General features: G+C 38.9%; 1 protein-coding gene across 1 annotated transcript in view; it reads right to left on the reverse strand.

The window, feature by feature from the left end:
• Positions 1-23136, reverse strand: part of alk (ALK receptor tyrosine kinase) — a 373391-nt gene that overhangs the window by 202676 nt on the left and 147579 nt on the right. The window contains exon 3 of the mRNA XM_063908860.1: positions 5295-5441. Within this exon, the coding sequence (XP_063764930.1) occupies positions 5295-5441 (147 nt within the window). The remainder of the gene's footprint in view (positions 1-5294; positions 5442-23136) is intronic.

Genomic DNA, 23136 nt, shown 5'->3' on the forward strand with positions numbered 1-23136 from the left:
TTGAGGATTTATTATATTATTATGTTGTCTTCGTCCTAGATTTTAAGCAGACATATGTCTTCACCCAAAGTCCAAATCAGTCCTCTGCCAGTCATGTTGTCCATGTCGTTTACCCGTATCAATCTCAACAAATGCTTGCCCAGGTAGCCCATAATAATGCGTTATAGTTCAATTCTTGCCATTGGGTGGTATTGTTATCCCGCAATCAAACCGCTCCACGGTGCAATAGGAAACTGCCTGAGACCTCCTCAAGCCATCAGACTCGGTTTGGCACAAAAGTGATTACAGCGCTAACAACTTCCAACAGGAACTGTGTCACGGGTCCCCAAAACCAGAGTTTGATTGACACTGTCTGAATGCCGGCCAGTGGACAGTGCTTACACAGTTATATCCGTTCATACAGTTTTGGCAAGTTATTGTAATAGAGCCCATTCTGAATATAATCTTTCATTTTGATTATTCTATTGAAGATGTAGAAGCCAAAGTCTCAGTTTTTTTGTTTTATTATGTGGTATGTTTTTGTTGTCATTGGTGGTGGACTGGAGCTTGGGGCGAAGTATGTGTTGGTTTACCTGCTCGCATTCATCTGCTCACCAGTGGTTTTGGGTGAGATTGGAGGTGACATTTTTCGGTTTGACAAACCCCTACTGCATTTTCTTGTTTATTTTCACTGTACTTTTTTTCCACCTGTCTTTTAAAATAAATAGTGAATTTTTTTTTTTTTTAATGTTGTTTGAACACAAAATATTTCTCTTTCCGTATTTAGCCCAATCATTTGATCTTGGGGGAGGGTTTTGACAGTTACTATAATTTAAAACTCCTAGATATATAGTAAGATAGATCCAGATCTGTGTATCGTTCAACGCATCAGCTGATAAAGCTGCGGCAAAGGAAATGAGATCCATAGCTTGCCTTGACATGAAAAGCCCTGAAGGATAATAACATTAGCTTCTGTAAGCCAAAGCTCTCTCTACATTCCGCCTTTTTATCCGGATTCCCATAATGCTCAGCCCAGCTAAGAAAATCCCAATGACACCCCGAGTTGGCAGATGACAGACAGCCCTGGGGGCCACTTTATTACAAACAAACAAATCAACGGCCCCAGCAAACAGCGTTGTACTGGTATCTCCTTCTGCCAGTCAGCTCCGAGCTCCAACTCATGCTTCTCTATTCTGTGTGTGAGGGCGAGAAATCAATGTGTAATCATATTCGCACTCTCTTTGGCAGCAGACATTGGGGGCAGACATGGAATTGAGATGACCCACTGTGTGCGGAAAGGACACAGGAGATGCCAAATGCATTCACATTATTTTCCGTCTTTGTGTTGCCTCAGCCTGATTCAGAATCTCTAGATTGTGCTCGACAGAGGTGACTCATTTTCAATCAACACGATTAGTATCACAGAAGAAGCATTTGGTTCTGAGATAGTTATGGCGTGGCTCGATTGAGTGGATGTATATTCCCCGAGCTAGACCTCCCTCGACAGTTGCAGTGTCACCACCTGTTAGCCTGCCGGCACAGAAAAACACTTCACGGGTTCATGTGTCAAACCGATCCATGATTACCGCTCTGATTTTCCTTGATCTGAATGTATTGTCTTTTATGCTAATTGCCTTCCTATGGGTACTGTTGACTCATGCTGTTCTTATTATTTACTTTACCCAGAGCACTGAGGGGGATAACCGCCCCCACACATCAGCCTGAGGGAGAAGCAGGGTGCCGCAGTCACATGCCACTGAGGGCCAGGGACGTGAGAATGATTGAATTAAAAGCTACACTGCATTTCATAGATTAGATAGAAAAAAAAAATACGAGTGATATTTATAAATTTTGCATTTGAATAATAAGGTTGAGATTTCAGCATTTGTTCTTATTATTATGTTCACAATATTTCTGACTTCAAAATGTTGTTTTTAAGGTTTCAGCTTTATTCCCAACATTGCAACTTTATTTTCATAATGAATAAAATAAAATAAATCTTCTCAGGGTCAAAGGATCTAAAGGACATATACACATTCTACAGTGCAAACTACGTATTGCATCTCATCACTTTTTCATGGTGGATAATAATCAGAGACCATATTTTCCCTCTATTAAACAACTCAGCTGTTAGTATTAAATGTGTATGGAAAATCCAAAGACAGTATGCTCAAACTGTAAAAAAAACAAGTAATCTGCTGCCCTATACGAAGAAATCGAATGCCCTCAACATGACTCAGTTATGCAATAATGCAAAACTATTTGGAACACAGGATTTTAAGCTGCATTTTTGATGTTTGCACCATTTAAGAATAACCAACACTGGTGTAAAATACTGGATATATTGCCATATGTTGTAGTGTTTAGATATTTTACTTTGATTAAAGTACTACAGCGTAAAATACTGTTACAAGTCCTGCAATAAAGTGTTCCTAAAGTAAAAGTATTTTAACTACTAACATTTGTTTACTTATATTTTGTATACATAATCTAAATCTGCAAAGTAAATAATGTTAATGAATAAATGTGGTCAAAGTATGATTTTCCTCTGAAATTTGGGGGGATAAGACGTACCAAAACTTAAAAAAACACATACACAGTACAGTTCTGGTAAATGTTTGTAGTGTCACCAAACAGCATGCTCCATTATGCAGTGATAAGCCTGTTTTTATCTTGGCTGGAGGGGAAGGTTACCTTGGTGATATGTCGGTTTGTGTTTGCAAAACTTCAACTAGCAGCATCTATGGATAAAAGAAGCCATTTACAGTAACAAGCTTCAAAGTTGAACATCTTACAGCGGGTGAGTTAGATACTGTAAAAAAACAGCTATAGCATTCCACACATCACAGCAATTAAGTATTCATTGCTTATTTCCATCCCTTTTAAATTGCATGCGCCGGTGAAATGTGTGGAGACAGCAGCTCGCCCAGCTCAATTATTCAAAACATGCCAACTGTATTGTGGCTAACTGAGGGCTGGAACATGATTATGCACATATATTTCCTTTGTACTCCGCGCTGCTAACCTTCAGTCATTATCAGCTTATTTTATCTTATTTTGTCTTTTGCACGTCTACACACGTGACTTTAACTACGACTGTTAAAGTGTCAGGGGAAGGCTGCAGAGGCCGAAAGCCCCCTTTAATCAGTTGTTTCAGATACTATCTTTACTGTGTGCATATCAAATATGTTTTTGATAGAATTCCTCTGGTCTTTGGGAATAAGCAATCGTACAATAACTCAATAATATTACGTTTAGGTGGACAGAAAGAACTGTTTCATTAATAGTGTGCAGCGAAGGGTTTTTACTTTGCTTGGGAAATGTTTACATATTTATATTTCATTATCATACTAGATAGCTTACAGATCATTAACAAAGCCTTGCCATGTATGGAAATTGTTATTTATTTGTGTAAAAAAGGGGTGATAAATAATAAAATATTTGTACACCAATCAAAGACTTTAAATGGCATAGCCTAGATAAAGTTCTCTCTGGTTCAATGTTTTTTTTTTATCATTGTTTAAAGGTATTTTTAAATACAGTACACATGAATGCTCAGACAAATATGAACGTAGGACAAAAGGGGCCGAGAGCATACCACTAACATTTGATCATCTTGTTTCTCTGTGAACTTGAGACCCAGACATTCAACGACTTCAATTCCTTATTCTTTAAAAATATATAAACACATACAGTATGTGCATGATGGACATGGTCAGCAACAACACTCAGGTAGACTGTGGTGTTTAAACAATGCTCAATTGGTACCAAGGGGCCCAATATGCTAAGAAAATATCTCCCACACCTTCAGATCAGATCAGATCAGAAATATTTTATTAATCCCAAACTGGGATTTTTTAACACCACCACCAGCCCGGACCGTCTATACAACGCAGGATGGATCCATGCTTGCATGTTGTTTACAGAATGTATCAGTAGAAATCTAGACTCATCAGATCAGGCAACATTTTTCCAATCTTCTATTGTCCAATTTTGGTGAGCCCATGCATATTGTAGCCTCAGTTTCCTTTTCTAAACTGAAAGGTGTGGCACCCATTTTGGTGTTCTGCTGCTGTAGCCCACCTGCTTCAAGATTCTACGTAGTGTTCGTGGTAGTAATTCGAGTAACTGTTGCCTTTATATCATCTTGAACCAGTCTGGCCTTTCTCCTCTGACCTCTGGCATCAACAAGGCATTTTCCGCCCCGCTCACTGGATATTTTCAATTTTTTCAGAACATTCTCTGAAAACCCTAGAGATGGTTGTGAAAGTCCCAGTAGATCAGTAGTTTCTGAAACACTCAGACCAGCCCATCTAGCACCAACAACCATGCCACGATCAAAGTAAAAAATCACCTTTCTTCCTCATTATGCTCTGTTTGAACTTCACCAGGTCGTCTTGAACATGCGTAAATGCATTCAGTTGCTGCCATGTGATTGGCTGATTATATATTTGCGTTAACGAGCAGTTTAACAGGTGTACACTAAAGTGGCCAGTGAGTGTATATGTCTATTTGTTTTAACACACTGTAATAAGCATGTTACATATAATACTTTTAATCAATTATGATGAGAGATAGAAATCAAAGGACCTATCTCTTGTTGCGAGTTTTGTTGTTTTTATTAAAAGTATACTCAACCTGCTGGTAACGCATTAGCCTCTCAGCCAAGCCAACACACACATGCATACACATCCTCTCTATCCTCATCAACAACTTAAAGTAGATACACAGGACAGACATCAATCATTTCTGTAGTCCATTCAAAGCCACTACTCTCCCTTAGCAGTCAATACATTTCACTTTTTCCAATTTAATCTAGCACTTCACCCATCTGCTCTCAGACTCGTGGCTCATGAAAAACATTTAAGGAAATAAATAGACCCCTCTGTCTCCCTCCATTTCACCATCAGCTCAGGAGATAAGATGGCAGAAACTGTCTTCTCATATTCCCAGGTATGAAAATGAATGATGCCGGAGGATATGGAAGATGTGAAGGCTAGATGTCGCAGACTACTGGCTCAGTAAAGTAGATTCAGCTCTTTACCTGAGAAAATGTGAAAAGTAATATCTCAATAGCACTACAGCGAAACAACTTCCAAGTGTTTTAGAGAACGTTTCTCAATTGACATTATTATTAGGTAGTATAAAGCAAACCAAGTGGTTACCCATAATGCACAACACTAAATTCCATTAAAACTTAGAGAAGTAATGGATGATGAGGAAAGTTCAACATGAGCAGAGAATACCAAAGCATGAAAACATTTAGAAAGTTTTGTTAAAAAGTGAAATTCCCCTGCAATTGGGGAAGGTGATACCTTCGTTCTTACCTTCCTCCCACCCCTGGGGGCTTCCTGCCTTCTTTTCGCTTTTCTTGTCCCCGGCAGCCACTATGCTCCAGGTGAACTCTGGGTTTCCTTCCTGCTGCTGGTCACACGTTCTGCTTTTTCCCAGGCATTGGCGATCTGGTGAAATAAAGATGCATTTGTTTATGGAGCACAGCAAAAAGATTGAGTAAAATGAGAGAATCTCAACAATAAATCAAAACAAGTCTCAGCAGAGGGACACACATTTCTTCAGGGGGTATCATAATACAATAAAGAGATGCTTACCTAACTCACATCTTATTAATGCAAACCCAGTGGGAGAAGAAAACTCATGGCACAAGCAAAATATGTGTCTTTAAATAAGGCAAAGAAGATATATAAAACTCTGCACAAGCATTTCAAGATGCCTTGCTTAGTGTGATAGCAAATAGAACTTTTAATTACATACTGTGCCAGGGGAAAAGAGGTGTTCAATTGCATAAACATAATGTTGCCGCAGCAGCATTCCTGCTCTCTTTTGATTGAAAGTCCTCACTTTTAATCAAAAGACACAATTCTTTAACTACAGTCAAAACAGACTTTTTCAAACTGTTGCAATATCTGCTAAATATAAAGCTTTATTCCAATATTGACTTTAAAAGATCAGACAGCAAAAACAGGCTCAGGGAGAAGAAACCTTGTCAGTTTGATATTTTCAGATTTAATGGCCATGTACTTTTGGTTGCAGAGCATCGTTTTGTGTCAGCATGCGAAGCAAGAGATAACATATTTAATAGCAGAACGGCTTTTGTTGCATATTCCTTTTACTGGAGAGAATGGAGGGGGTTATACACACACAGTGTTCATTTTAAAATGCTGCTGTCAACACTAGGGCTGGGTGTAATAGAAGCTAAGATAGTAATGCTGGAATAGCCTCCCTAAAAAAATAGCTCGGGGTGAGATTTAAGGGTCAGCTCTCCTCCCACTCATCCTCTCCATGTCTACCTCCATGTGTCCTTCCCTCCGTGTAGACAGACCTCATGTAGACTTGTCCCTTGGGCTCGGTTAATCGCTCTCTGAGGGGGCTTGATCACTTTCAAATTACTTCTAGACTCAGCAGGAGGGGAACTAAAGTGTTATATGGTAATCTCTTAGTGACTATCTTCCGGTTTCTCCCACTATTTTTGCTTTACTACAATGAAATGGTCAGAACCAGGCTGGGTTTAGAAGGGTGATGGACTCCATAGCACAGTAAAGCTGTGGAAAGCAATTTATTTTTGGCGTTATTGGGCAGAAACTCTATAATAACCTTTCAGCACATTGTTATTCAAGTGGCACCCCAGGGTATGCAGTTGGCTGGAAAGGCAAAAAATGTGGAATTAAAAAATTCAGCCTTCATCCTGCAGTTCTCCTCTCTGTCCTAAGCACCTTCACCCTGATGAACAAAGCACATACAGTAACCATTACAAGGAGTAGTTTTTCATTTCATCCTGATCTTGATTGAGATACAGATGCCGTTATATAGCAGCAATTCCATGGCAACTACAGTCCAGTTTTTTTTTTTGCAAACTTCTGCGCTTGTAAAGCCCTTTTGGATGATCTAGTATGATTTAAGGCTCTAAATAAACAAGAACCTGAAATAACCACAGCCATAAGCTTTTGGCTCACTCAGCAGAATAAACTATTAGCAACATTTTCTCTTCATCTCTGAAATGCTTCAAAAATAATGATAAGACTTTCTTTGATAAGTCTGTCTTCATTTTGGGGTTTCTTTGCAGAGGCAGTTGATTCAAATGATAGAAATAGGATATTCTAACATTGTATCAGACTTTCACTATCTTACGGGCAATGCAGGTGCATAATCTTTAACATAACAGCCCAAATCTTCCCTCACAAGCTACTAAAGCTTGTAAACAAAGCCTGCTGAAGTCTAGTATTCTCTCAAATCGCTTTAAATGCACTAAAAAGTAAATGATTTTTGTCAAAGGTGGTAAAAAGAAACAGCCTACCTTGCTATTACAGCTATGAACATGCAAACAGTATGCATACTGATTACATTATGCTGATAGATAGTAAAAAAGCCCCCCACGATCATCATTTATGTAGATTTATTAGTGTATGCATAGAATGGTTAAATTCAGCAATTATGTGCACCATAAAGGTGCCAGGGTGAGGAGAAAGCAATGTTTCTCACAGCAGCGTGACTACAACTAATCATGTTAATGCTCATAAAGATTGTGAAGAATAAACCTGAACTACCAACAACCCCCCCCCCCCCCCCACCCCCCATCCCATTTGTTCTTCTCGTATTTTGTAGGACTACATTGAAAATAAATGTATGAGGCCTTTAGTTTACCTGAGATCCCTAGGAAAAGCCAAATATTTTGTATTTTCTGAAATTCAAATAAGTGGATTGTATAAGAATACATTGTAATATTTTCATGATCTGGTCCAAAGAAAGCATTTAAGTATAGTACTTTTTTTTTACATTCTAATGTTATTGCTATTCTTTATTTTCTCCAAGGCTAAATATAATTTTTTTAAATGTATATTTTGTTTATTATCAGTCAAGTTTGCACGTGAATGTGTATGTGTGTACAGAACCTTTCCAGTCCCAAAAGTCACAGTGTAATATAAACACTGCATGCACACACCAGGTTTCTGATGGCTTATAATACCTGAAGATATGGCATGTACACATGAACCAATATCTGCTGTCTTTCTTTTATTATGTTTTTGTAATAAACTGATATTGAGACAAAATGTCTAATTTGCATTTAGTCCATTAGCCGGCAATAAGAGGTATTTAAATTACGGATTTTCAATGGACATGTTGTAAGAAAATGATTATGAAAAACTTTTGACACAGAACCTTGAAGAATAAATCAAATTAAAAGAGCTGAGGGGGGCACTTCTCTCAAACCAATCAGTCATGTTGTTCAAATACAAAGTGCTGGAACTTCAGTCTAGCTAACTGGGAGCATTTGTTGGGTTCACTGTGCTGAGGTCTTGGAAACTTTCCCCTATGGTGCATGTCTCTTAGAAATCAGAAGCAATTTCATGTATTGATTTTTTTTGTTTTTAAATTTTAGTTCAGCCTGTAGAACCCTGATACCACACCTCTTACTGCAAGCTTGCACTATCTTCATTTAACAGTGCTGCTGTTCTTTAGATAAAAGGTTTTCAACAGACCACAAATAATGTTTACCCGTGCTGCTGCTGTGATTGAGTTCAGGTTGGAGTTTTCGGTATACAATAATAAACAACTATTTCAATAGCGCTTGACATTGCTTAGGATGGCAAACCTCAAGGCGACATGAATTGAAAGCTGACTCTTTAGTACTTGTGGTGCAAACACATTTGCTTATCCAGAGTGTCTATACCAACCCACAAACTCTCAACAAAAACAAAAACCCAGTCAAGCCTGTCGTGGTAAAAAATAACAACTCGTGACTAAAGAAGCCATTCAGATTAGGTTCTACTTCTACTGTTACATGCTGGCTACTTTGAATAAACCACCCCCCCCCCCCATCTCTACTAAAGTCTTGAGAAATACATTTGAAAGGGTGGAATATATTTCTTTCAGGCCAATCAAAGCCAACTGGGCTTTTGATGTCATCAAGTATAAAGTCTGAAGCTACTGTAATATGATCGGACTGTCATAGACTCTAGGAATATATTGTATAAGTAAGCATTTTTTATCACTACTTTTTAGGCAACGGATTATGAAAATACTGTCCTTGAGTGATTCAATCCAATATTCTATTGTTTTTTTTATTTTTAGCAACCCCAAAGTAACATCCAAGATATTTCCTTGGTATCCTTTAAGATGTTTAATCTGCAGTCTTAAATAGTTTGAACAAGTTATCAGGGATTACAGACATTGGACTGAATGCTAAAAATGAGCTTTACCTAACTAGGTGGCATCAAGGCTGCATTAAGCTGCCTTTGAAATACATGGCTGTCCACTTGAGGAGGTAGCTCTCTTTAAAGGGATCACAGAGGCAGTCATTCTCAGCCACTTAGTGCCAGTAAGGGTAATGGTTTCCATGGTCAAAACCTGTTCTTTGGTAAAAAAAAACTTTGATTCCTTGCTCTTTGCCACTGGGGACCTTGAAGGTTGATGTGATGTAGTGAAATTGAGAAGTCAAGGTAACGGGGAAAAGTCAAATGTCTATGTAGCATGGTTTGAATAATGCACAGTTTTTACTTCAACCTGAGCAGAGGCCTTGACGGGGAAACAGACAGCTTTTCAATTGTACCTCGCATAGCGTTTTCAAGTGGTTAGTCACAAATGCAACCAGATCTTGAAAGCAGATCTTTCTGATTTCAGAACCGCCTAAATACACTGTATTCTTTTCCTACACATTTTCCTATGAACAATTAACAATTGTGTCTAAAGCTCGAAACAACCGTGCGACTTCGTAAGCATTAGAAACCCTGATCTCTTTGATAAGGCAGGGTAAAACAGCCGGGAGTATTACAAAAGTAGGCAGAAATTGTCTTACACTGATCCAGCGTAGTAAAAAGAATGTTTTTTTAATCCCCGAAAACAAATAAATAAAATACCCATCAACAAATGGGTCACAGAGGCTTTCAGGAGTGTGTGTTCTTGAACAAAAACTAACAAAAACACTGTATGTACATATATTTGCATACTTTACACACTCACGGAAACCAACATAGACATACTTTTTCAGAGCTGTCTCCTCACATTTTTCAACCACCGGTTATCAGACCAATATTCGTGCATGCAGAACCGCATTTGGCTCACTGATGAGTTAAGCACTTCTGTGTGCTGCCAAATGGGATGATAGATATGATTCAACTGTGGTAAACGAGACGTGGGTCTGCCTTCCAGCTTCGGCCACCTTAAGCACGTGCAAAGTGCCTCAGAACTGATGGCTTGCCAAATGACAAGGGACGCGGCTTTACGGCCCATTCATATACAATCACGTTTGTAATTTATTTTAAAGCATAACAAACCTATGGATATTTAATCACACACTTTTGTTTTACTTTACTGAGCAAAGGTTCATTTAGGTTTTGATAATACCAATGCACATTTTAATTAAGGCGAGCAAAGGAACTATTTAGTGGGATCGCAGGTACCATAAAAATATTTCCCACATGGCTAGAGTTTTTTGCCTTTTTTGTCTGCCAAATGTTATTCTTGGTACCTCCAATGTTTTGGCAAAGAGCTTTTAATTAGAAGCGGGTCATAACAAACATTCTCCCATTTCCCCAAGTTTGTTTAATATTTGATTTGTCCCCCAAGCACAGAGTAATTGCTGGAAAGACTGTTTGAAATGTAACCAGGCGCCTAATTTCTTTCAGAGAAGAATGTCCATGTGGCTGGTATGTGAAACCTATTATAGGCTTGAACAACATTTCTGGAAATAAACTTAATGTTGATGTACTTCAACTGTTAAAAAGGGCTCTAATAGGATAATGAAAGTAAACTATTACATTGTGCTGTAATTTGATTAAATAAATGGGAAAAACTATTTAACACGCAGTATTTTAACTGGCTTGTGGAGGTGTAATTGGTTGCATACTTGAACACCCCCACCAGAACTTTTGATCAATTTAAATAATGCATGTTTCGTTTCTGTAAATGCTTTAATTATTATCAGAACAGAATCAAATGGTCTTCTTTTGAGAAAATCCTAAATTGAATGGCGTCTGCTGAGTGGCTTTTATAAATATATTTGTCACGCAATAATTATTTTCAGAAAAGCCATAATAAAAGACTTGATGAATTGATGTGATTAGTTCAAGTTGTCATAACAGAAATAGAGGTATTACTTTCTGTCAATATTATGAAATCCAATATTTTATCTTGTTTGATATGAATGAAAAGAAAAAGATCTTCAATCTTATGAGATATCATCTGCAGTAACAGAGATACATTTTCAAAAGCCATTTGATTATATACCTTCTCCAATGTACTCCCATTTGTTTTATGTCTTTCCATCATGACTTAATTTCATTAGTCCTGCAACCCAATACATTATAGACGCTTCCAGAGAACAATATTGATTTTAATCACATCTTATTGTTTTTGGGTGAATGTAACTCAAACTCAGTTTATTTATTATTTTTATGTTAGGCCCTTTCAATAGACTGTTTTGAATCTATGAATCCTGAAACCTAGCAGACGTCAATCATTGGTGTTGGTGATGCTCATGAATCAACAGCATAAAGACACAAAGCATCAGGCTTTGCGTTTGAAAATCGCAAGGATGATTATTCAATCAATTTAAAGCCGGAACAAACATAATGGGACATGGCAACCATGAAAACGTAAGTGGCTTGCAAAAGAAAAAACACAAATGACAGCTTTCTTCTGTCTGCCTTTTTTTTAGATCAGGGTCAATGTTTTAATATTGTTTCAAAAGGCTTCATGGAACAATGTATAGTTAAATGAATTATTCATATGTGCTTGTCATTTCAATGCATTTGAAGTCCTTAAGAGAGCCACCTTCCCTTGTTGATGGTTTTAAAACATACGTTGGTTTCACATCGTAAACAAATCATTGCATGAAAAAGGCCTGATAACGTGTTGCACATATGAATGTGCTCAGGTGCTTTAAAAATAAATCATTTTTTGCAGATAAAGGCAAGGGTTTCATTTCAAAAAGCCAATGAAGTGGAAGGTCTGGAGGTCCTTCCCCAACAATATTAGCATCAAACATACAGAAAATTCAGACACCAGGTGACAATTTGAAAAATGAAAATATCAGTAAGGGATAATGTGCAGCGAGGGGGTCATTATGGGGAAAAGAACACCCGACTGCTAATCAGGGAGCTCGACGTGAAGCGGATATATATATATATATAATATTGAAATTACATTACTGAAAAATATCGTATTTTTTCCGTTAAGAAAAAACTGGAACTGCGACAACAAGAACTTCACGGCAGCACTGATCAAGTTATTCTTTAACTGTTCAAGACTGTTTACAGTTTCTGATCCACTAACAAGGCCTTAAACACTGCAGAGCCCTTACTGTGTTCCTGTTAGCAGGGTTTCCCGCAGCACTTTACAGCTTAGGCGGCCGCTTAAGCAACGCACGCCTGCCGCCTTAACTAAGGTCTTCAAAATAAAATAAAAATAGTGATATTCGCTGTGTTACTCTGTCCTGTTTTCTCTCATTCCAAACCGTGACCAACACCAGCCTCCTTTCTCTGCAGAACGCATTAAAATAAAATAATTCATGCGACGAAGCAGGCCTACCTCACCCTGTACGCCTTCCCCACCCCCGTAAGGCGGCAACGCCCCCCCGACAGAGTCTGTACTCTGCGGGCCCCCCCGTTACGCCTTGTGTAACTATGGTGTGTGATTGGTAATGAGCCGAATGTTTGCTTTACGCCTACACAGGCCTGACCTCCTTCATCAGACAGAGCAGAGACTGAGCGACATGTACTGTAGTGTTACACAGCCAAAGGTTGTCGAAATGCATCTGCGGCCCTCTTTATGTTTGTATTTAAATTAACTAGTGAATTCCCTATAGTGCACAGCTACATTATTACATTTAAAAACTAAATGAGATGCTGGATCTGCACAGTAGTGCTTTTGACATTGTGTAAATGACATCTAACGATGTAGACCTCTTTGTGAATCACAAGTGAAAACTGTGCTGACAAATTTCCCCCTCAATCACTTAACAGAGATGATGAATATGTTTATTTTCTGATGACAATAAGATTGGGTCTGGCTGAGTTGATTTATGTCTCCATTTGACTTTATGGCCTAGGTATTCCAGGCAACATTTTTTTCCTCTCAAGGGAGCTGATGGAACGCATACAGAGAAATAGAAGAGTGGGAAGTTATTTCAAACAAACAGCCAGCATGAGAGGTATTGTTATGTTGGCACATTCTATTGCAAAAATCAATGAACAGTAATCCAATGGTTTGTATCATATTTTTGAAATGCTACTCATTTTTTGTCCTTTCTACCAAGAATGACTACAATATCATGCCAGTTTTTTATTTGTTAAAGAGACCCTATTATGCTTTTTGGAATGTCCCCTCTCCTGCAGTGTGCTAGGTTTTCGTGCATGTAAATGTTCTGCAAACTCGCGCCAGAGGGAGTATCTCTCCCACACACTCCCCCCACTGCACCGCGATAGGAATCCTTTGTTTACTTCCTTAACGAAGTGACATCGTTATGTAACACCAGCGCTTCTATTGTCTAGCGCTCTAAAACATAATACGTGATAGGCTAAAAGCGGGACATCGCTAAGCAGTTGACTAATCACCGCAGAGCCTGCCAGCTGACCAATCAGAGTAGACTGGGCTCTGGTTTCAGACAGAGGGTGAAAAGAGGTGCTGCAACACAGGCAGTATGAGAAAAATAAAGACCTTTTGAACATTAAACATGGAGACATGTCACAGTAGAGACACAAAATACAAATATGAACCTGAAAATGAGCAGAATATCTCATCTTTAACTTGAATAGTCTTTCCAAAATGAATATCTGTATTTGCAAGAAACCATTTTGTTAGGTTTAGGCGAGACAACTGTATGATTAGGTTTATGAAAAGTTGCATAAGAAATAAGTCAACATTTCAGTTAGAATTACTAAGGAAGTAGAGTAACTAAGGGAAGGAAGTTACGTGACCATTACATACTGTACATATGGATTACTGGTTTTAACCGGACAAAAACAGAATACCTACAATCAACCCAAACCTCCTCTCTGGGCAGAAATTGTTGCTTTTTATACTTTATATTCTATATTTATATACTGTTGCTGTACAGCCCTGGGAAAACCACTCCACATTTTTCTTAAATCTTTATTTCTGCATGTATGGCAGCCATTCCAGTGTCTGTTGAATTCCAACACAGAGAAAAATTGTCAGGAGTTTAAAGAATACAATAAAAATAAATTATAATAATTGAACTCAAAGACATGTTTATAAATAATAAAACAAGAGAAAATGATAATGCTGAAGTGGTCTCTTTTTCCGCGGCTGAATATATATATATATCTATATATATATATATAGATATATATAGATATAAATATTCAATATACATATTTCATGGCTTATTCAGGAGTTTATAATAAGCAGTAGTGACGAACGTTAGCTTAAACGTATTATCGGTTCCCTGGTTTTTTGATCAAGTATTGGTTACTTTGGAGGTGATCAAATGTGTCAACTGGCAGAAAGCAAAAAGAAGAAACAGTTCAGGAAATATTAAGGAAGAGCGGCAGCTCAATTATAGGCGACAGTTTGTGATTCCAAATCGGAAGGGATCAAAGTCATATGGCAGGCTTCTTCACCTCCCCCTTAGCAGCCACTCTTCACAACTACAAAGGCGGCAAACCTGGCAGGGGGTCAAAAGAAATGATTCACAAAAGACACCATGGCCTTGAAGATATTGGAGAAACTACTGACAAATCAAAAACCATTAAAAGCCTTTTGCCTCACAGAATGTAGCAATGTATTAACAGTTTAATTGTTTCCCATCATTCTAGTTAATTGTGTCATTGATTTTCTATCTTAAGTCCAAGCAAACTTTTTTCAAATTGAACCCAGGATCCAGAGCATTAACACATGTACAATGGCAAAAGCATCACAGCCATTAAAGTGAATTCAGCAGCAGAGTAATCAACTGCTGCACATTTTATCAGAAAACTCTCTTCTGTTGTTTGCTGGTTGATTTGTTGACAACAACAACTGTGCATTTTAGATCCAGCCAAACTGTTTATTTATTTAATTATCTTGTATTAGTACTTTGTTCATTCCTAATGCATTAAAAGTAGCTGTCAGAATGAATCTCCTGTTTACTCCTGAAACGCAAGAAACTAATGATTTGATGTTGATGACGCCTTAGAGTTTGACGAGTGAGATGCTGTGAAATTGCGTTAAACATTTGCCTTGTTTTCTGTTGTACTTTTTATGCTGCCGTTTTTGAAATTGGATGTGACCTTTAAAAAGATGTCAATAAAGCTGTGCTCTTTGTCACACTGAGTCTAAATATAACATTACAAAGGATTAATTGGCAGATATTAATACTGTATTTTTGTTGCCATTCATTCACTTGAAACTAAGAATTACTGTGTTTTTTGTCAGCATAAGAATGAGCCCTTTGGCCGAATTCCATCAGGTCCCATGGGTCCGCCCTATTGAGTGCCATCCCAATCCAATTAACGGGGAGTAGAATTGGGTTTAGAACCCTCCAACCACATTGATGTGCAACACAATTTGGTGACTGGAACACACCTTAGATGACTTCCTGTACCTGTAAAATGCTCAGATTATGATAAGTTATTGTCAGTTAGACAAGTTATATTTTATTTAGGATCATATAAACCTTCTCTATGGAACAAAATGGTAAACATGTTCATTTGTTTGTAACACATTGTATATTTACCCTGTTGAAAACCAAGCATCTTAAAAATGTCATCATTCAAAAGATGTAGGAAAGGGCCATATTTCAACGGACAACAACAGAATGGACAAACCAAACGCATTTTTACAGTGCAGGAGATTCTCCACATAGTTAGGAGAGTTTTAGTGGAGGGATATTCAGTGTTTTGCAATCTGGAACCTTACTGCTAGATGACACTCAATTCTACACAGTGCTCCGTAATAAATAAACCTTTTTGGATATTGTTTAAACCAATCACATGTGCATACAGATGCCTATAGGGGCTATCCTCCCCAACAAGAAAGAAGATGTGCACACTAGTAGGGGTTGAAGGGGCTCAATGATGTGACTCCAGGATGATGCCACATTAATGCACCTGCAACACTGCAGCATCTTTTATAGCCCCTGCCTTTGCAAATGGGTTTTATTCCACTGCTGTGTCTCATTACACAAGAACAGCACTACCAGCTGAGAGAGGCAGATGTTTGATTGTTGAGCGCGGCAACCCCTCAAGTGGCTAGCATCCATCTGAGTGCCTCTGTTACAGCTGGCAGCTGCAGCTGAACCAGGACAATCCATCTCCATGAGGAGAATAGGTCTGGAGTGAGAAAGATGGTGGATGCTAGCATTTTGCTTAAAAGAATATGACAACAGGGTGCCCTGCTGGTATTCGCCAAGGGATGATGGGAGGCAGGTCAGAGGGCTTACCCCATTACTGACACTCAGTGGAAATGAATTCAGCTTAGGAGCACCAAAATGCAAATATGGTCATACTGCAGCGCCTGCAGCTAAAGGTTGTAAATGAAAGCAGAGAGGGGGGATATGGGGGCAGCTGGTGGCGAGTGTCCAGTCGGTCTGTGTTGGCTTAAGAGCGAGGCAATAAATGCCAGCAGACAGCAGATGCTGTAGGGACAGCTGAGATCTATCACAGCAGCCTAAAGCTATGCTCACCGTGCCATGTTGTACACCTCTCACACAACTATTCTCCACGTCCTCTATCTATCGCTGCAACACCATTCAACACCACTTTACTTTTAAAAGCACACTTACGAGAAAAGTAGTATATAAATGTCAACTTTCATTATCTTGATTTAAAAGAAAGATTTGGTCCCCCCAGATGTAGAAAAACAATCAGTCGGCAAAGTTTTAAGGTCACTGTTAGAAAAACCTAATGTTATAATGTTACTGAGACACCATCTCGCTTAAAGATACACACTTGCTTCGTCTTTAATAACCAGCTCCAGGATGCTTTTCCCCAACATGATTGTGGAGGGGACTGTGAGCGGCATTTTATCAGAGGTAGCAAACATTTGGAAAATAGAGCAGGTTGGAAATATTATCTGTTTTCTCGCCTACTAAAAAAACAGATATATGGGATGTAATTTCGATGTGCAGACATTTTTTAACCCTCGTCTTGTGTTAGTTCCCTGTTACCATCTCTTATGTTAACGGGTCGGTTTTGACCCGTGTTTTAATTTAGTTGTAAAATACACTAAAAACAATGATCTATCATCCAATTTGTTTCTCATCCCTTGGTTACCTTGTTAGGCTTCCTTATCCATAAAAATATTGGTTTTAATATTTTTGGTGTAGGCCCCTGGACCTTTTTTTTGTCAGTATACCCCTCGATTTCAATAACAAAAACATGTAAAATGAACCTCAAGAGAATCATATAAATAAATAAAAGGTTGTTATGTCACCTGACTATTACTGAGGGGATTTAGAACACATCTCTTAAATAAATTAGTTTTATTTATTTTTTCATTTTAATATTATTAACTATAGTAACATCTATGGTGTTACGGGTCAGTTTCGACCCGTATATATTTACTTCAAGAAAAAGGCAAAAAAGTCTCTTTTTTCAGCAATAAAACTTTAGTACAAACACAAAATGAAAAGCAGAACACATATATATATATATATATATATATATATATATATATATATATATATATATATAAAACAAAATATAGATTTTCAAGGTCAAACAAACAACAACCAATCAAGCAAATCAAACCAATAGAAATCAATTACTAGTTCCAACACTAATAAAAATAAAAATCAGAGTAAAAGTCTCTGTGTGCAAGAACATGCATGTGTATGTGTGTGTGTGGCAAAAAGTGACACACAGGTGGCCTGAGTGGGGTTGTGATTGTGGCTGTTGTGGATGATGTTGAGGCAGTGCACTCTGAGGAGGATGCTGGTGTGGACGGAGTTCTAGGTGAGCTCTGCAGCTGTCTGACCAAGGTTGCAGCATCTGGGTCTCGGGGCACCCGTTCCCTTCGCTCAATGTGTGGCTTGACAAGGGAATTTCCCAGCTCCTCAAGAAACATTCTCCGCTTGTTTTTTTTGGTTGAGTTCCATCCTTGGTGGATGTGAGTCCACAACCAAATGCATTACATGCAGACACATCAAGGATGTTGTAAAACACAACCATTGGCCATCTCCTGGTCATTCGCTGGGTTGAACATCAGTGGAAGGAGCTGCACCCATCTCTCCCAGACATCCCTGATGGGGGCAAGCTTGTCAGATCTTGCTCTGGTATCTCTGTTGTCAAATCTGAGGACTCTTGATATCATGTGAAAGGTCTGAAGTGACATTGTTGCCCGGAAAATATTTCTGCCTGTCGATGCGTCCCACAGACTATCAGTGGCCTCATTGCAGGATCTGTACACTCCAGCAAGAAGAAGAACACCAATATAAGCATCCAGGTATTCCTCATCAATGTCTTTCCACATGCTGCCATGGACTTTTTTTCCTTCAAGGTTTGTCATAGCAATGATGACTCTTTTTAGTGACAATGGCATAAATAGCTCAAAACATGTCTTGATGTCGCTGACTCTCATCACAGCAAACCTTGTGATTCCAGGGGTCATTTTGATGACATTTGCAGCAGCTGCCCTGCCATGTACATCAGGAGGTACTGAGCTCCAACAGATCTTACCATTTTTGGACTTGAATCTTTCAGCGGGAGCAGCTTCAGCACCGGTGACCTCCTCATCAGACTCATCAGATGTGTCTGTGTCTTCTGGATCATACTCCACATTGTCTTCCTCCTCAGAAACCTGCTCATCCGAATAACTATGCTGCTCTGTGTCCTCTCCCTCATTTTCACCAAAAATATTATCCAGAACTTGGCTCACTGAAAATCTTCTTCTCATTTTTGCATGCTACAAATTGGAGATGTGCACTCTGCAAGTCATCAATTCTATACTGAATTGGCCTCACATGTCTGGACATGCCAGTCTTTGTTTGTTTTGTTTTTGTGCAGGTATACTGGAAAACAAGGCAAAATGAGAATCCCCTAAAGCTCACATGATTGGGAGAGGAGCTGGCTGTCAGTGTGTTGGCTGACAGTGAACTTGTGATTTCAGTTTTGGCTCTAATTATTGCTTTATAATCTTATTTTTATAACTGGGTCGAAACCGACCCTAACAACACAAAGGTATCAATTTCAACTAGAGCATTTTATAATTTAGTGAAAACAATTTTTTTTGTTTTATTTTGTTGAAATAGAGGTTCCTGACGAAGTCATAAAGCCTTGATGCAATAAACAAATTTATATGGTTATTTTATGCATTTAAAACCTCAAAACGGGTCGGTGCCGACCCTAACACAAGACGAAGGTTAAACTAAACTCTTGCGGAAACAAGAGCTATCAAAGTGTGAAGGTTTATAATTATATATTATATATAGTTATTGACGTGACACATACACATTTTGAAATAGTTGAAATACAGAAGCCTTCCCATTTGAAAGCAACAATGACTTGTGTTTTTCTTTACCTAAATAGATTTCCACCATAGATTGGTAAATAGAAATTGTCCCCTGTATCGTTGAAACAAGACCTGCTTTTTTTTAAAATAAATTTAAAAAACTGCACAAGTAAAACATATTACATTTGTTTTTGTAGTCGGTTCAATCAACATTTGGGCAAATTGCAAAACATTTGTGCTAATCACAATTTAATTTGTTTCTTGGATCTGTGCCATTATTCATTTGAAGCTGTTTTTGTTGTCTAGCTTTTCCAACCCAGATGTGATCTTTTCTGCTTCAGCCACATCATGCTCGCTTTCCTAATCACGATCCAGTTTTTTTCAGTTATTCAGTTTTCCCTCACACACTTTAGATATACTGTATAACATTAAAAAAGAACTGTAGAAGGCAGTGTGGGTGAAGGACTGAAAAAGCAGTGGGGTGATCCAATGCCTAACGGACACCAATTACAGTGAGGATCTGCTGCAGGCTGTCAGAGCCACAGGCAGCTCAAACAAAGTCCCAGAGTTTCACACACAGAGATGTGTTTCATGACAGCTTGATGCTTGTGGGACTTTGAATCATCACTTACAGGATGACCTCCCACCCCTCCAAGAGGTTGGAAAAGGGTTAAGGAAAACACACTGGAGCTGTCGCCTGCACAGAGTGACAGAAATGGGCTCCGAGAGTCTGACGTGACACATATGTACAAATGCCTCTGGGGTAACTCAGATGATCATATACAGGGCTGTGATATTGGGCTTTGGACTTAAGATCCCTTTACTTACCACTCAAATATTAAACTGTTAAACTCGCCAATATTTTTCAATACAAGCGGCTATATATAAGTTACGGTCTTATAAACATATGCATTAGATCAATGTTGAAGGGAAGATCCTGTATAGACCTTCGTATCAGTGTATCCTTTAAAATTCTATTAAATTCAGAAAGACACATCAGCTGTTAATGATCTAAGTGAGCTGTTGAAGCTGGCGTTAGAAATTAAATCTAACTCTTCTTTCTCCTTCCATCTTAACTGGATTGCAATCTCATATGATGCGATTGCCTCGCTGTGAGCTTGCTTTATCATGTACTAGGCTGTTTTAAATTATGAGCTTGTGAAGAACAATGACAAATCTACCAGAAAAATATGGCAATAGTTGTAGAGTGTGATCCGTGTGAATGAAATGCATGAGACCTTAGAACTATTAGGAAGTAACTCAATGAAGTATTAAACTACCACTAATATTTTGTACATGCAAACAACACTACCCTGTATGTCAACAACTTCGCAGCTCGTCAAAACATGTAATTCATGAAGTATATGTTTAAATGTTGTTTTGATTTTTTTCATAAATTAACTTGAATTTGTTTGATTTTGTACAAGTTTGTACTGCTCATGTTGTGCTCCTTGTAACCATTAATGTAGGGGGTGGGCGGTATAAACGGTATGCGATATAAATTTGACCAACAATAGAGATTTTGATTATACCGGCCTATCGCGATAGGTCATTATGTCATCAAAATGCGTCACGCTTACTAAAACCTGCAACAACCACGAGAAAGCCACAGGTGTGGAAAAATGGCTGCGAGTAGTGAGCGTATGGAGGAGGAGGAGAAGCTTGTCAAAAAGACCGGTGCAACGTCCATAATATGGTCATGGTTTGGATTTAAAGTGTCGGATAGTGAGCAGAAAAACATAATCTGCAAAACAGGCTGGGCGACAGTGACAGCAAAGAGAGGTAATACAAGCAATCTGTTTTGCCACCTGAAATCAAAACACGTTGTCGAATATGGGGAAAGCCAAAGAATGCTTAATGTTGTTTCTCAAAAACCAAGTCAGTCTTCGAGTGTGAGGAAAAATGTTGGCTCTACACACCAGGTCTCTATCGCCCAGGTATTTTCAAAAGGCACACCATATGATAAAAAAAAGCCAGCGGTGGATTGACATTACGAATTATTTAGCAATATTCTTGTGCAAAGATATGGTGCCTTTCCAAGCCGTTGAGAAGCGGCTTTTTAGACATGGCTGAGCTACACATGCCTCCTCACCGCCTCTTCACAGAGACGCCAACAAGATGGGGGTCACGGCAACAAATGATTGAGCGGGTACTAGGGCAGGAGAAAGCCATATCGCAAGTCTTAAAAGCGGAGAAAAAAAACAGGCACCTGGTACCTACTTGGCAAGACCTTGATGTCTTAGAGTCAGTGAACAAGGCCCTCAGTCCACTGATGGAATTCACGGATGCACTCTCTGGCGAGGACTATGTTAGTGTGTCCTATCTTAAACCTGTGCTCCATCTCTTGAACAACAGGGTTCTGTATTCAGCTGAGGATGACACAGAACTGACTAAGCATATGAAAAGGACCATTCTCCAGTATTTAAATGAAAAGTACTTTGACCCTGCCACCGATGACCTGCTGGATATGGCCTCCCTCGTCAATCCACGGATCAAAGTATCATACATAGCCAACGACCGAAAAGATTATGTCAAGACTAAAGCAGTGGCAGGAATTCAAGCCCTGCTGGAAAGGCAGAAGCAAGCTGCACCCTCCACAGATTCACCACCACATGCCAGTACAGGAGCTGCTGAAGAAGTTGGAGAGCCCAAGAAGGTTAAGCACAGTCTGGGCAGCTTTTCCTAAAAGGCATCCATTCCTGGCCCAGCTTCTCTCCCTGACAGAGACGCCATTGAAGTAGAGCTACAAAGTGACCTGCAGGCACTGGATGTGGACGGAGAGGCTGACCCAATAGAGTGGTGGAAGCTGCACCAGGCTAATTTTCCAAGAGTGGGAAGCCTGGCTCGGAAATTCTTGTGCATTCCAGCTACCAGTGCCCCATCAGAAAGGGCATTTAGTACTGGTGGCAATATTGTTACATGCCACCGGTCTGCACTAAAGAGAATGTGGACAGGCTTTTGTTCTTGGCTAAAAATCTGCCGTAAACCGGTGTAAAACTAATACTCAGTGTTTGCTTTTGTGTTTCTCACACTGTTGTGAATTATTATTTGAATCCAATAGTAAAATTGACATGATTATATTGTTTAGTTTAAAAACAGTTAGGAGAAAAGTATTTACATTATTTACAGTAGATATTTGGAGAATGTTACTTCCTGATGGTAAAATTATTAGTTTGAATGTGATAATGTGAGACCTTTATTTTGATGAACAGGAAGTAATGTGTAATGCGTATTCGTTGTATGAAGGATTCCAGAGATGAAGTCGCAAGTCGCAACCTGCCTTAGTTTAAATAAATACTACTTCTTTGTAATACTGTAATAGTGCATTTGGAAGTAAAGTTCCGTTCAAAGAAAACGTTTGATCATCATTAGAAGCTTAAAACTACACAACATTTTGGTGCCGAAACCCGGGAATTGAAGATTGAATTGACTGTGTCGAAGTTGGAAGCTAACGCTAGCTACATTGGCAGCAGAGATGGCCGAGCGTTTTGAACGGATGAAGAAGAAGAGAAAGACGGTACGCACATCTACAACGAAGTTGTTGAATCGCTTAGATGAGGAGGTGATCAATGAGGTGCCCGACTGTGATAAACTTCGTGAAATGCTGTCAGTATTGTCGACCAAGGAAGATATTTTAATGGACTTAAACAAAGGCATTGAAGATGAAACGTCGACAGACGACCTTGAGACGGAGATTGCTAGTACTCAGGAATACCAGGACCGCATTACCACGCTGAAGGCTCGTGCCACGAG

The sequence above is a fragment of the Eleginops maclovinus genome, chromosome 19 (genome assembly GCF_036324505.1).
Source record: "Eleginops maclovinus isolate JMC-PN-2008 ecotype Puerto Natales chromosome 19, JC_Emac_rtc_rv5, whole genome shotgun sequence".
NCBI lineage: Eukaryota > Metazoa > Chordata > Actinopteri > Perciformes > Eleginopidae > Eleginops > Eleginops maclovinus.